The 14,585-nt window shown below is 34.9% G+C and overlaps 1 protein-coding gene and 1 non-coding gene across 2 annotated transcripts; both read left to right on the plus strand.

Moving 5' to 3' along the window:
• The first annotated feature begins 552 nt into the window (after positions 1 to 552).
• On the plus strand, positions 553 to 5,152 carry LOC18589862 (myosin-like protein). Its single transcript, XM_018126709.2, has 5 exons — positions 553 to 1,149; positions 1,886 to 2,185; positions 2,396 to 2,575; positions 3,521 to 3,739; positions 4,368 to 5,152. The coding sequence occupies exons 1-5, from the start codon at positions 688 to 690 to the stop codon at positions 4,776 to 4,778; spliced, it is 1,572 nt and encodes a 523-aa protein (XP_017982198.2). The 5' UTR covers positions 553 to 687; the 3' UTR covers positions 4,779 to 5,152.
• Positions 5,153 to 5,873: 721 nt separating this feature from the next.
• Positions 5,874 to 5,947, plus strand: TRNAV-CAC (transfer RNA valine (anticodon CAC)). The gene has a single exon. It is a non-coding gene; the product is annotated as a tRNA-Val (tRNA).
• Positions 5,948 to 14,585: the final 8,638 nt, after the last annotated feature.

Below are 14,585 nucleotides of genomic sequence, written 5' to 3' on the forward strand. Positions count from 1 at the left end.
AATTAAAAACCATCCTATTAAAAACATATGACAGTTTTGGTAGCTCTCCCATCAACTTACCGTTGCAATTTCAAAAGGCAAAACCCTTTGGTTGGTTTTGCTAAGTCTACTGCATTCTTTACTATATCACTAACCCCACCTACACCAATCCATTTCTTTCAAAGACCCCAACAATATTTTCCTGCAAAATTTTATTTCTCCGAACAAAACTTCCCCATGAACCCTTCCTTGTCCTTTGTTTAAATTTAAAAAATCGTCCAAAAAAAATATATATAAGGTACAGTTTTTCTGTTTAAAAAGACCAAAATTTTTCCCAGTTGCGCTTCCAAGTCGACACTGTCATTTTCTCTATGTAAAACCAAATCCCCCCATAGGCCAAAACCCTCCATAAAAGGACAAAGAACCTCTGGATTTTTTTCAGACAAAAAACAAAGTTGGTACAGCTTGTGTTCAAAAACATTAACAGAACTCTCACTGTCTCTAACTAAAACCGAATACCCAATTGTACAACAGCTCTTAAATTTTCAAAATCACCCCACATACCAAAAAAAAGAAGAAGTAAGCTGTTATATCAGTATTCAGTAATGCAGTGAAGGCACCACTTATAGTAAACAAAGGGCTCAGCTTTTTCAAAACCAAAGAAAACCAAGCTAGAAAGCAGTAAGTGAGAGAGAGTTTGGTGCTTGCATGGAGAGAATATCAATGGGAACAACTATAACAAGAAGGGCAAAATGGCAATACCCTCCAGCACAACCGACGCCAAGAATCCTTCATTTGCCACGCAGGCCTAGAAGGAAAGCTCCAAAGCCAAGTCCTTCTAAACTGCCCAGTTCGCAAAAGGAGAGAAAAGGGAAGCTGGAGAGCTTGTTTGATCAAGAAAGGTCTTTTACAAGAGGGGTTGTTCCAGTGGTGCTGGTGAGTCCAAGAGAGAGTGATGCAGAGAGGAGGAGAGAGAGAGTGGAGGAGGAGAAGAGAGAAAATAGTGCTGTAGTTTTGGTTGAAGAAGAGAAGTGGAGGTTCCAAGCTGAGATGTTGAGAGCAGAATGTAATTTGTTGAGGATGGAAAGAGAGATTGCTGTTAAGAAGATGGAGAGAAGAAGGGTGCAGATGGAGAGGACCTTGAAATCTGCTGTCCAGACTTTGCTTTCTGTTAGTTTATTTTCACTCTCTCTCTTGTGTGTTTGCTTCTTGAGATTAATGTAAGAGAAGAAAGGGAAGTGAGGTCTTCAAATTTCTTATTATGTAAAACTAGTGAAAGTTGACTATATTTATTTTCAAAAGACAAAAACTTGTTTAGTACTATTTCTGATTTCAGGGTTTTGTTTGGTTGTTGTTGATAGAATGTGGAATAAGAAAAATGTCAATTGAAATACAGTTATTGTGTTTAAATAAGCTGAGCATGTTAGATATAGGCATATAGCAGGCCAGGATCATCAAAAGGTTTCAACTATTCAACTTCTATTTATTTATTTATTTTTAATGTTTTCCCACTTTAAATCTCTATTTGTTTCATAAGCTGTTGAAAAGAATGTATCTGTTGATTTCTTTTCAGATGACATATTTATTTATTTTTGTTTGATACTGTGTGTTTCTGGTTTTCAGCCTCTTTCAAATTACTTTGTTAAACAGTTGATGCTTGTCTTCATTTGCTTAATGGCTAAATGCACAGAAAGAGCAGGCGTGTCAATTCTCAGTCTTTTGCTAGTTACCTTGCTTTAACTTTTTGTGTTTCAAACGGCAGACAAAAATGCACATGAGACATTGATTAATATTCTTCCTTTGTTTTGTTCTTTTTCATTATTTGAGCAACTGTTTAGCTTTTCTTCATCGCCATTAACTTCTTGTATTCCTGCTTTTATTTCTTGATTTGGCAATTGGTTCACAGGGAAGAAAGAGTATTTATGAAGGAAAAAATGTGAGCTTGGTATTGGAGGAGCAGATCAATGATTTGGTGGAGAAATTAGAAAAGATGCAAAAGAGATCAGGAATAAAAGACTTGGACGTTAAAAAATGTAGTAATTTTGATAAGCAAGCATCTTTTCTCCAAAGGAGGCTAGAGAAGTTTGGAGGAATCTCTGATGAAGAAATATGTGTGAAGGAGATTCGAGAGATGGCAGAAGCAAGCTTGTCAGTCAAAGTCAGTAGCGAAGCAGATGAGAACTTTGTTTCAAATCGCAGCAGCAATGTAAGAATATGACACTTCTCTTTTCCTGTTATAGTTTTGGATATCATACTACTGTTTGCTGCTTAGCGATTCAAGAAGAGAAAAGAAATCAAGGGGGATGGGCTACTAAGTAGTTTATGTTAATTAACAACAATTCTTTTCTTTCGACACATTTTCTGGGTTGTATTAGGAGCCTTAGACGAGGGATTTTAATTTGAAGCAAATTGGCAGGTGGAAATTTTGAGAAGAAGGATGGAGGGATTGTCAAAGGGGATTCTGTTGGAGAGAATGAAGGAGGAATATGGTTCAATGCTCTCCACAGCTAACAGTTCTGCTACCAGTTCTGCCTCCAGTTCAAAGAGGATCGATTTTTCTGATTTATCCTTGTCACCAATACAGCAATCATACAAGGTAAATTTGTTATATCATAAGTGTCTAGCCTTCAGTTCTATGAATACTTCAAAAACTGTTTACCAAAAAATGTGGTAGTAAAAGATTATTCCCAATGGGTATGAGACTTCTAAATTTATCTGGCAGACACATTCGACTTTCATACAAATGGCACTCTATGAGCACAATGGTTTATAAGGTGAATTTGGGTGACCCAGTGTCATCTCAGATAAACATAAGCAGAATCAACCTGCAGGGTGTGCTTTGATCCTAGCTCATTTTTACTAGAATGTGGAGGGTGGCTGAGGCATTCCCTCAATGCTTACCTTTCTTCAAAAATGATCAAATCATTCTATTCATGGCAATGCTCCTTGTTTTAGACTGTTGATTATTTGGTTGGCTGACATGCAGATATCAAGAAGTACATACATTTGTCATTATTGAGCTCTTGAAAAATGTTAGCGAATGATGCTTAGACTGTTTCTGCTTTTCATTGTCAGATCATTTTTGCTGTTCAAACAATTGTGGGGTCTATGAATGTCAGATCATGTTAGTTTTGTCTTATCTTACACAGAGAACACTCTTGTCTTGGTTGTGTTGCATATATATATTTTTACCAGTAATCCCAAACTAGATAAAAAAGTAGTGTTTGTTAAATATTTATATCAGTTGTGAACTCAACTTGACCGTGCAATGTTGAAAGCTACTAGATGACCTGTGGAAAAGAGGAAGGCTTATTTTCTTCTGAAGTTTCAACAGTAGGTTGAATAATTAGAATGTTAAAGCAAAGAAAACAACACTTTTAAAATATAATAATATGATGCAGTTAAGCCTTAAAAATGAAGGACAAAACTTGTACAGTTCATGTGGATTTGGATTTCATGTACATTTCTACATTAATTTATTTCACAGCAGATGAAAGTCTGGATTCCCAATTGAATATTGCCAGACGCTTTTTATCTGTAGGAGTCAATGCCCCATGAGGCAAGAGTGTGTTCAGGACATTGCAAGGCCATAGTGCAGGGGATTGTAGAGGAAGTTCGTGCTGAGACTGAACAATGGTCACAGATGCAGGAAATGCTGGGGCAGGTAAGGGATGAGATGGAAGAATTGCAGGCATCTCGAGATTTTTGGGAAGATCGAGCACTTGATTCAGACTATCAGATTCAATCCCTGCAATCTGCTGTAAGATTTTCCTAAGCTACTAAATGTCTGGTTATTCTATGTTGTCCCTCATTGTTTATATATGGCTGCTTGGATGGATCATGGTATGCCAACCATTTCTTGTTGCTTCTTTTGCCATTTAATTGGGGCAAATTACAAAAACAGCCACATCCCATTGATAGGTGTTCTAAAGTATTCTGGTTTTTAAGCTGCAAAATTCCAACCACTGTGCTGGGAACTATTGTACCCCCTTCCATGTCTCAAAAGTTTCAACCTCAGGATTTCAGTATAGAATGTTATGTTAATTTCATTTTTACAGGTCTTTTTAACGCTAGATGCAACTTTTTTGCTTTATGAGGAAATAATAGAATTAGATTAGCCAAGTATGTCAACAAGCCCTTGTCCCTTGCTTCAACTTATCATATAGTATAGCAACCAGTTGAACTTTTAGTTGTATACAGCTTATTAGGGAAGAAAATTGCAAGTGGCAGGGGTTGTGGGTGGGGGTGGAGAGGGCTGGTTTGTGGAATATGGTTATTTGTAACTTCGAAGTTTATGATGGGCAGAAGAAAAAGAAAATCTTTCTTTCGTAGTACACAAAAGTAAATTGATTGAAGATCCTAAACTTCATGTTTGTTGCTTTGATTAGGTGAAAGAATGGAGACAGAAAGCTCTCTCATCTGAAGCAAAGGCTAATGAGCTACAAGAACAAATATCTGTGCTTAATGAAGAGATTGAGAGATTGCGGAAGGAAAGAGAGAGAAAAATAGTGAGGGCCAGAAATAGGTCACCAATTAACCAAGAAGCACAAAATGAAACAGAGAAGCGGATACTTGTGTGTCACTTGAAGGAACACCGTTGTGCGAATGATGATGGTTGCAATCAGAAGGAGCTCGTAAGAGATGGAAGAAGAAAGACGCAGACATGCACTGCTGGACTTCTCCCCAGACGCTCACCCCTCAGAGAAATTGGCAATATCTCAGCAATGATGAAGCAGCATGGTGAAGGAATCTTGCCATTGTTTTGCCTTCATAAAGAGGAAATGAAACGTTCATTTTAGATGACCTGAAACCTGATCAACAAGGCTTATCAAATTGTTGGTTCGCAGTTTCACCAGTACATTACCTTGTGAGCCACACAATTCATGAGCAGTAACATCACCAGAGTAGTTTTGAACCTTTTGATTATTTTACTGCTTCTAACTTGCCTTCAGGTGGAATCTATAGGAGGGGAAGTGCTTGTACACAAACCTGTAAATCTAGTCTAACAAACATATTCTGATGCCTACCAACAATTTTGAAAAGCTGCATCGCTGTTACAGCTATCGGACACTAGATAAATTAAGATAGCAAGAACACAATATTGAGCAGGCTAGTGATGTATCCAGATGGTAAAGCTATTCTGAAAAGTAATCCATCTGATCAATCTTGTTAATTTTGCACCAGTTAAATTTGCTGCACTGTGTTGAGCTCAAAATATGGTCAAATAAAATAATAGCTAATGCTACAAGGAGGTTTGGCAAGTTCTCTTCAGTTTACCTCTAGTCCTTTTCCTTGGGTCATTATGCTCATACAGTCTTAAAAGATGTAAATGGTAAGAGTAATGCTATATATATATAAACCAACACTTTTAAGTTAAAAAATGCTGTACAACTCCATCGGTATTATAAGACTTACATGTCACCACACCACCTAGCACATTACTTACTACTTTTTATTACTTTTACGTGCTGCTCTTGTTTTCTTTTTAGAAAGATGCCCGTAGCAGCCTTCTTTACTTTTTTAAGCATTGCGAGTGGCTTTAAAATTTCTTTCAAATAGTCACTCACACCCTTGAACTTGATGCTCTCTCCAAATCGTTGGAAGATCTACTCGCTTGCAAATATCATGGTGCACATGCCAATGCTGAAATCCAAAACCTCAACATGCTAATGATGACTGGATGACTTCAACTTTGCTCCAGAGCCAGATGGTAGCAGTTTCCTCTCCGCCTCAGCTCATAAGTCAAAAGATTTTTAGCAGAGAGGCTACACGGAGACACCTGAAATATGCTTCAGGAAATCAGTGATACAATACAAGTGCAAAAAAATAAAAAAACAATTATTCAATTTAATGTGTTTGATGTTTATAAGGTTTTGACTTTCTTGTAATATATGGTTTGGGTGGTGTAGTTGGTTATCACGTTAGTCTCACACACTAGAGATCTCCGGTTCAAACCTGGGTTTAAACATATTTTATATTATTTTATACTTTTGCTTAGCATAATATTTTATATTTTTTCTTTATTTATTAGTATCAATGTTATACTCTCGCTTAGCATATTTTATAAGTCATATTTTTGCTTAGCCTATTTTATAAGTCTTGCTTTATTTATTGCCATAGAAACTTCATTATGTAATAAGTCTCTGACATATTTTATATATATATATATATATTTATTTTTTACCCTCAAACATTTCCTTTTGCTTTATTTTTTTATGCATTGCTTTATTTTTGTATTAGTGTCAATGTTAATTTGCTTTATTTTTCTAAGCATTAGTGTCAATATGAATTTGCCAAGTCCAATCTCATCCTTCAGCATCTGCCATCAGAAACTTCACTATGTAATAAGTCTCAATTTTCGCCTGGTTGATTATTATGGACAACTAGCGACGAAAGCAGGCCTATATGGCGGCTTTGATCAAAAGAAAACACCGTCGGAAACTAAAGGCTCCTCGTTTTATAAGTTTGGCAGTATTTGGGTTGGTTTGGCCGCTCCAATTAATATCCAAGTTATCCCAACTCATATTCCATGCAATGGAAATGCTTGTCCATTAACATTTTAAGCATAGCCGGTTTGCTGGAGCTCTTGTCTTCTATTCTGGATTAGCCTGTTAGCATCATCCACCATATTGTTTGCAATGAATAAGTTTGTTAAAGGGTTTTGAAGGATACATACTAAAGGCTAATTATGATATGATAATTGGAAACTGTTAAAAAATTGTTTTACTTAAATACATATAAAATTAATACATTTATATATTATATAAAATATATATTTCCAGTTTATTCAAAAAAAATATAAAATGAGTATTCTAGGATTTTTTTTAAACTCCTTAGTGCATTGTTGTCTAATCCATTTTATTTGTTTCTTATTATATAACAGACACTTGTTATTCATATTTGGTGTACACTTGTTATTCGTAAACACTTATTATTTATGCATGAAAAGAGATAATGACATATATGTGAAGCACAAAATAGTATAAAAGGTATAAAAGGTGGTTACACTCAATAAATAAGTCCTTTTTGTTAACACAATTATTTTTTTTCTTTCTTGATTTTCACAATTCAATTTCCAGTTACAATGAGTTTTTTTTTTCAATTTTATAACTATCAAAATAAATTAATTTTATTAACATTCGTATTTAAAATAATAACAAAAAAATTATAAAAAATGTTTTTTGTATTATATTTGCCACCCGCTTAAAACTTCTAGATTGAGCAATTAAAGGGATTTATGTATAAGCTAGTAAATCATCAAATATTCATTAATCAAATTTGACATTTTGTCTAGACCTAAAAAAGAGAACAAAAAGGAGTTAAAATATGACAAGGAAATGCCAAACAACAAGAACAAATGGACAGAAGAGAATTGATTTTTTATCTATTTTTTCTAGTCTGATTAAGAATACATTCGAGAAAAACTGGATGAAGCAAATAGAAGCAGTTTCTTGTAATATATATGAAGGTTCAACAACATAGTTAGAAACAGTGCAAGTATAAAAGGTTTTTGATAAATATAAGTCCACCCCAATTTTAGCACATATTTGAGTAAATAAAAGAATATTTTATCAATTTAATATGCTTAATATTATATTAGAATTTGACTTATAGACTTATACAATCACAACAAACGGTTTGGGTGTAGTTAGTTATCACGCTAATCTCACACATTAGAGGTCTTGCTACAAACCAAGCTTAACGGGCCTAGACATATTCTTCATTATCTATCTGAAAAGACATATGCTTCCTTGTTTATCTGAAAAAAAGAAGAGAAAGGATTCAAAGACAGTAAAATTTGGATTGAAGACTCTAAAGAAAGCAAGATAAATTAAGCATTCTATTATTTTGTTGATCATTGATTTCCTATGTAACTTGTTAAATTCTCCAATTGTTGCTTTATTTTTCTAAGCATTAGTATAAATGTTAATTTGATTTTGACACAGCGAGTTAGCGTGAAAACAAAAGCTAGCATCTGACTAAGCCTGTAAGGTTGATAACCAAGTTTTAAATGTAGAAACTTAAACTCAAGTTAAGAGAAGAAATATGTAATATTATTCCATGATTCAAAAAACTAAGCTTAAGGGTCCTATTTATAGCATTATAGGCCTAAATCTTAATAAAACTCTATTTTTGATTGTCTAGTACAATTGGAGTAATTAAAAAGATATTTAAATAAAATAAATATTTTATTCCTAATTAGAATATGATTATCTTAAAATCTTAGTACAAGTAAATTAAATAAAAGAGAAACTCTATTATACCTATAATTTCTATGTAAGATTTCTAACTTAAATAAGGAAAATATTAAAATTATGAATATGCCCATTTATGATTTTTTGGGTTTTTGATTTGGTTTTTGACACTCAACTTGCTTTAAGAAATTATCTGTTAGACGTTCTAGGTCAGTCCCCTCCACTTGAGAAAAACTTGACCTCAAGTTAATGGGTATATCTGGATACAAGGGTTTTTCCAATAACGGTTTGATTGCTTCTGGATGCTCTACTATTTTCTAACCCTCTTCAATTGACAACACTTGTTTCACAACCAAAGCATGCACCTTTTTTGACTTCTTGAAAGTAATCTCTATCTTATTCCCTGGATGAATAAGGGTAAAGAAAGTCCGTCCCTCCACTTTAGAAGCTTTGGTTTTGGCATTTCCTTTCATGGGCAATAAAGTAAACTTTATACCATCCTTTTCCAATTTATAGGTGTTTTCTCTTCCATCATGTTACGCTGCAACATCAAATTGCCAAGGTTTACCAAATACAAGTGACAAGCATCTATATCCATAATATCAAAATATACCTCATCCTTGCATTAACTAATGGAAAAACGTACCTTACACCGTTCTGTTACATGAATCTTCTCTGCTGCTTTAATTCAGCTAATGGTGTATGGATTAAGGTGTTTCTCTACTTTAAATCCTAAACTTTCCACAACCTCCTTACCAATAATATTCTCGCAACTACCACTATCAATAATCACATCAAATAAACAATTAGTGATAGTGCACCTGGTTCGAAATAATTGATGTCGTTAGTATTATCCTCCTATTTTAGAGGCAACATCATTCTTCTCACCACATAGTTCTGGCCATCATCATCATCCTCATACTCGTCATTATCTCCATTTGGACCACAACAAATCTCATCATCGTTTTTTTCTCGCTTCACCACATGGACTACTTTTCTGAAAAGACAATCATTGGATCTATGACTAGGTTAATTACATTTGAAACATTTTCCTAGGATTGGTTTAGCATAAGGATTTGCAGCTTTCTGCCCCTCATTCGCATTTGTCAATTTCTACTTTCCCGTTGCCTTCTTTTACTTGTATTGATCATTGCATATAGAACTATCATGAACTAATTTATTCTTATCATTGAATGTTCTATCATTATTCCTATTGTAATTCTTGTGAGAATAATCAAGTCTATTTTTTTCCTATAGCATCAATTCAACCTTAAAGCAATATTTTGTGCTTTAGATAAAGTTCACAATACATGTACCCATATTTTGTCTCTAATAATTGGCTTCAACCCCTTCAGATACCTATTAACCTGTTGCCCGTCAATCTCTTTTAATTCATTCTTTTTTGTCAGTCTTATAAATTCTGCAATATACTTATGTACAGTTTTCTGACCTTGACGGCACCTCTAGTACTGCTAGAATAATATTTGCTTATAATCAGGAAAGAGAAAATCTTTCTGTAGCAGTTGCTTCATCTTATACTAAGTTATAACTAGTGCTTTCCCCTCACGATTTCTTTTGGATTGTAATTTTTCCCACCATGCAGAAGCCCCACCTTTCAATCTACAAACGACAAGTTTAATCCTTTTTACTTCTAAAATTTTCATATATTTGAAAAATCTATCTATTTTCGCAATCTAATCAGAAAATCTGTAATATTTAGACTCCCATTAAAGCAAGGAATATCTACCTTTAATTTGAAATCGCAAGTATCTCTATCACCATAATCATGTCTTTCATATCCAGCATATCTTTTTACAACATAATTATCTTCCTCTACTAAATCTTCTATATAGACTTGTTATCTACGTCTGTTTGTGGGAACAAATCTGCCGATAGGCTATCCATGAGCTAGATCGTCTCCGACATTTGGCTTTTCGCCATTCCGGTTTCTGTTGGCATCTACACTTAGAGCATCAAATCAATATGCAATTTCTTTAAAGCATCTTTCCAAACGTTGAAATCTGAGATCCATTCGTTGCTCCAAAGCTCTCAATGCCACCATTTGATCTTACACTGTAGATTGCAAAGTCTCAATTCCTTGATCTTCACCATAAGAACCATTGCCTACCATAACTAGGTCACTTGTCATATGATTGGGGAGTTTTTTTTTAGCTTTGATACCAACTAACGCAGCGAGTTAACGTGAAAACAAAAGCTAGCACCTGACTAAGCTTTTAAGGTTGATAACCAAGTTTCAAATGCAAAAACTTAAACTCAAGTTGAGAGAAGAAATTTATAATATTATTTCATGATTCAAAAAACTAAACTTAAAGGTCTTATTTATAGCATTATAGGCTCAAAACCTAATAAAACTTTATTTTTGGTTATGTAATGCAACTAGAGTAATTAACAAGCTATTTAAATAAAATAAATATTCTATTTCTAATTAGAATATGATTATCCTAAAGTCCTAGAACAAGTAACTTACATAAAAGAGAAACTCTATTATACCTATAATTCCTATGTGAGACTTTTAACTTACATAAAGAAAATATTAAAATTATGAATATGTCCATTAATAACTTTTAGGCTTTTGTTTTAGTTTTTGACACTCAACTTGCTTTAAGAAATTATCTGTTAGACGTTCTACGTCAGATTTTGTTGACGATTGATTTCTTATGTAATTTGTTTAATTTGCCAAAGGATGTTAATTTGATTTTGTTGATGACTGATTTCCTACGTAACTTGTTCAATTTTTCAAAGGATGTCATTGAGTTATATTCTCCGAAAGAAGTTATTGAGTTATATTCTTTTTTTCTTTGTGTTTGTTTAAAAGTAGTTGTTACTTTATTTTTCTAAGAATTATTATAATGTTAAATTTAATTTTTTTGATGATTGATTTCCAATGTAACTTGTTCAGTTCTCCAAAGCTGGAAAAAAAAAGTAGAAGACAGTTTATTTTTGGTAAATGAAAATTCTTTCCAAAGATTATAATACTCCTGTTACCATTACATTTCCTTGGATAGAGGACTACGACCAGTCTAGATTACCATTGAAAACATTCCTCCACACTTATGCTGCGAGGCTACATTCTTGAAGATTGGTTGTCTTTGGGGTAAGGTAATCAAGGTTAGCTTAGCTACATCCACATAGCAAAAGTTGGATTTTGCTAAGGTGCTTGTCATGCTTAAATATGAGAAAACAGTGCCAGCCTCGAAAAAATTAGTGATAAATGGTAACTGAGTGTGCTTAGGCTCTCCATGGCCAACCAGGACCAAGATCAACATGTAGGTAAGGCTGAACCTTTTTCTAACCATTCTACTTTGGATATTTTGATGTGCAAGGAGGTAATAGGGCGGTGACAATACAGTGACGCTTTACGATCTCATTGAGTGAGAATTTTCAAATTTTCAATTTCAAAGAAATTGCAAGACAATGTTGAACGTGCCCAGAGCCCTTACTAAACCTAGGATTGAAAAACAACCTATCCCGATAAGCCCTTTAAAAGCCTATCGTTGATTAGCAATAGGCCTTTTCTAGAAGCAAGGCCACTTTTTTAATCTCCAATACTTGCATACTAAAGAGGACCATATACTGTTGAGCTCACATTAGAAACAAGCTCACCATTGACTACCACTCAAGGTCGGGCAAAAATAAGCCAAGGGAGTCCATTTTAGGATGGGTCCATTGAACTTATGCAAACAAGTGAGAAATTATTAGATTAGGAGAAAAAACCCATTGTGTAATTAAAGGAACACCCCATTCTTTACCTTGATCATTTGGAAAACTTGGGAGAATTTTAATCTCAGCACTCATACACCAGAGAAGAGGAAAGTTTGGAGGTCAACATTGAGTATGTTACCGATAGGTTTATTGTGAGTCTTAATAAGAGAGCCAAAAATGATACTTTTGAGTTACTCACTTGGTTGACATTTCCATGGAACCAAGTGATTTGAGTCGAAATGATTGGTGGAGCCTTTTATTAAAGAATTGAGGGCCTTAGAGACTCTTACTAGAATAACCTGATCTTATGTACTTACTTTTAAAGGCATATAGAGAAAAGGGGGCTGAACTGCTCAACCTAGGGACCCTGAACATCATTTGGAGGTGATCACGGAGCCTATTACGAATAATGACATCACTCGTCATAATGCAGCTAATCTCAAAAAAGCAGAGGAATCTCTTAAAGTCGATAAGAAAGCCGGGATGATATTTGAATCCCCCGATAATGAGATGGTCAGTATCTTTGTGGCTTTGGCTAATGAGGAAAACTCGTGATTCAATGTGGAGATGTGGCCTTTTGTTTCTTATTTAGAGATGGTTTTGGGCCTTAAGATCAACTTCAATAAGAGATGTTTTTATGGAGTAGGCATTAATTAGTCTTTGTTATCTCATGGTTTGAAATGATATAATGCAAAGTTAGGAAACTACCTACGACGCACCTTAGATTGCCACTAAGTGCTGATTCAGGCTCCACTAGCATTTGGCAACTGGTTATCAAAAAATTGGAATCTCGCCTGTTTTCTTAGAAGGCCAAAACTCTTTCTATGAAGGGTCACCTCACTATGTTGGAATTTGTCTTAAGTAGTCTTCTTATTTTTATATGTCATTGTCCCAAATGTTAGTTAAGATTTAGACGAACATAAAAAAATCTTCAAAAGGTTTCTTTGGGGAGGTATCAACTTAACACGTAAGCTTCACCACGTTAGTTGGGATACCATTTGTACTTTAAGGGATCTTGGTGGACTTGGTCTTATAGACATTAGACTAAAAAACATAGAACTTCTTAACAAATGGCTTTGGAGGTGCAAGAATGAACCAAAAAGTTAATGGAGGCGAGTTGTGGAAAAATTTGGTCAAGATCACAGATCGATCATGCTTAGCTTAGGTAATCCTTTTAAAGCTTCTTGTATTTGGAAAAACATCACCATGCCCCTTCATTGGAATTGTGATTACAACTATACTCTAACTAACAGTATGGATCTATCCTTAGGCTGTGGTAACCAAATTTGTTTTTGGAATGATGATTGGGTTGGTGGCTTTAATTTATGGAGTGCCTTCCCAATGATCTATGCATTGATAATGAAAAAGTCGAGCTATGTCAGTGATTTTGGCAAGTGGAATGGAAGTGATAGCCTTGGAACATTGAATTTTGTCGAGAGGTCTTCAACTGGGAAAGGGAACAATGGGATAGTTTTGATCAGCTTATTCATGACTGTGTTATCGGCAAGGACTTCCAAGACAAATTGATATGGAAGGGGGCACCCAAGTGGTAACTACTCCTCCCACTCATTTTGTCCGTAAGTCTTCTTTAACACCTTTTCAGCCACTCACTAGAAACTAGTGTGATCAAGACTTGCTCCTCTCAAGATTGAGATCTTTTATTGGCAGATTTTAAGAGGTAGATTGGTGGTTAAAGAGGCTCTGGTAAGTCAGGGTATCATCACCTTAGAGGCTACCACTTGCTTGTTATGTTGCAATAGTCTTGAAACGATGAGTCATCTCTTTTTTACCTGTCTTAAATCTTGGTTATTGTGGCAACAATGGTGCTATTTATGGAATATTCAGTGGTGGTTCATGCTAACCCTTTGATATGTTTTCTATCTTGGTTTGACATTGCCTTTTTACTTAGTAACGGGTTGGTATGGAAAATGGTGTGATATGTAATTATTTGGGCCGTTTGGACTTGTAGCAATGATGTCATTTTCAATGGCAAGATTTGGGACGGAGAGCAGATTTTTGAGCTATCTAAAATTAGGGTGGTTTGGTGGATGCATGCAAAATGGCCCAACCTCGTTGTTCCCATTACTAATCTCGCTAGATCCTCAAATGAATGCTTGATCCCTACCTTGATCAACAAAAGTAAAATTTTTGTTCCATGCTCAAGACCAAGAGCTGGGTGTCGCAAGTTCAATACGGATGGATCCTTAAGAAGCTGTCATAGGGACTCTGGCATAAGTGGTGTCTTACAGAATAAAACCGGTGATATTCTTGTTATGTCCTCTAAAACTATTAGTGTTACAGACTCTACCACTGCTGAACTTCTCGCGGTCAAAGAGGCTACCATTATTTATGCAGTGTCTAGATGGTGCTTCTCTTGCATGCTTATTCTAGAATGCGATAACTGCAGTGTTATGAAATGGTTAACTGATCCAAATGATTTGAAATGGAGACTGCGAGCTTTGGTTATTCAAACCTGGTTCCATCCTCAACAAATCTAATAGATGGTGTATTACGCACATTCCTGGCTCTTCCAATGATTTGGCCGATTTGTTGGCAAAGGTGTAGAAGCAGATTATTCATCAGATCATTCATATGAAGAACAGAGTAACATCACTACCATTACAGCTCATATGTGCTGAAAATCAACCCCAAATCATCTCTACAGATAGCCTATAAATGAGCAAAAAA

This window comes from Theobroma cacao, chromosome 9, assembly GCF_053813885.1.
Source record: "Theobroma cacao isolate CCN51 chromosome 9, ASM5381388v1, whole genome shotgun sequence".
NCBI lineage: Eukaryota > Viridiplantae > Streptophyta > Magnoliopsida > Malvales > Malvaceae > Theobroma > Theobroma cacao.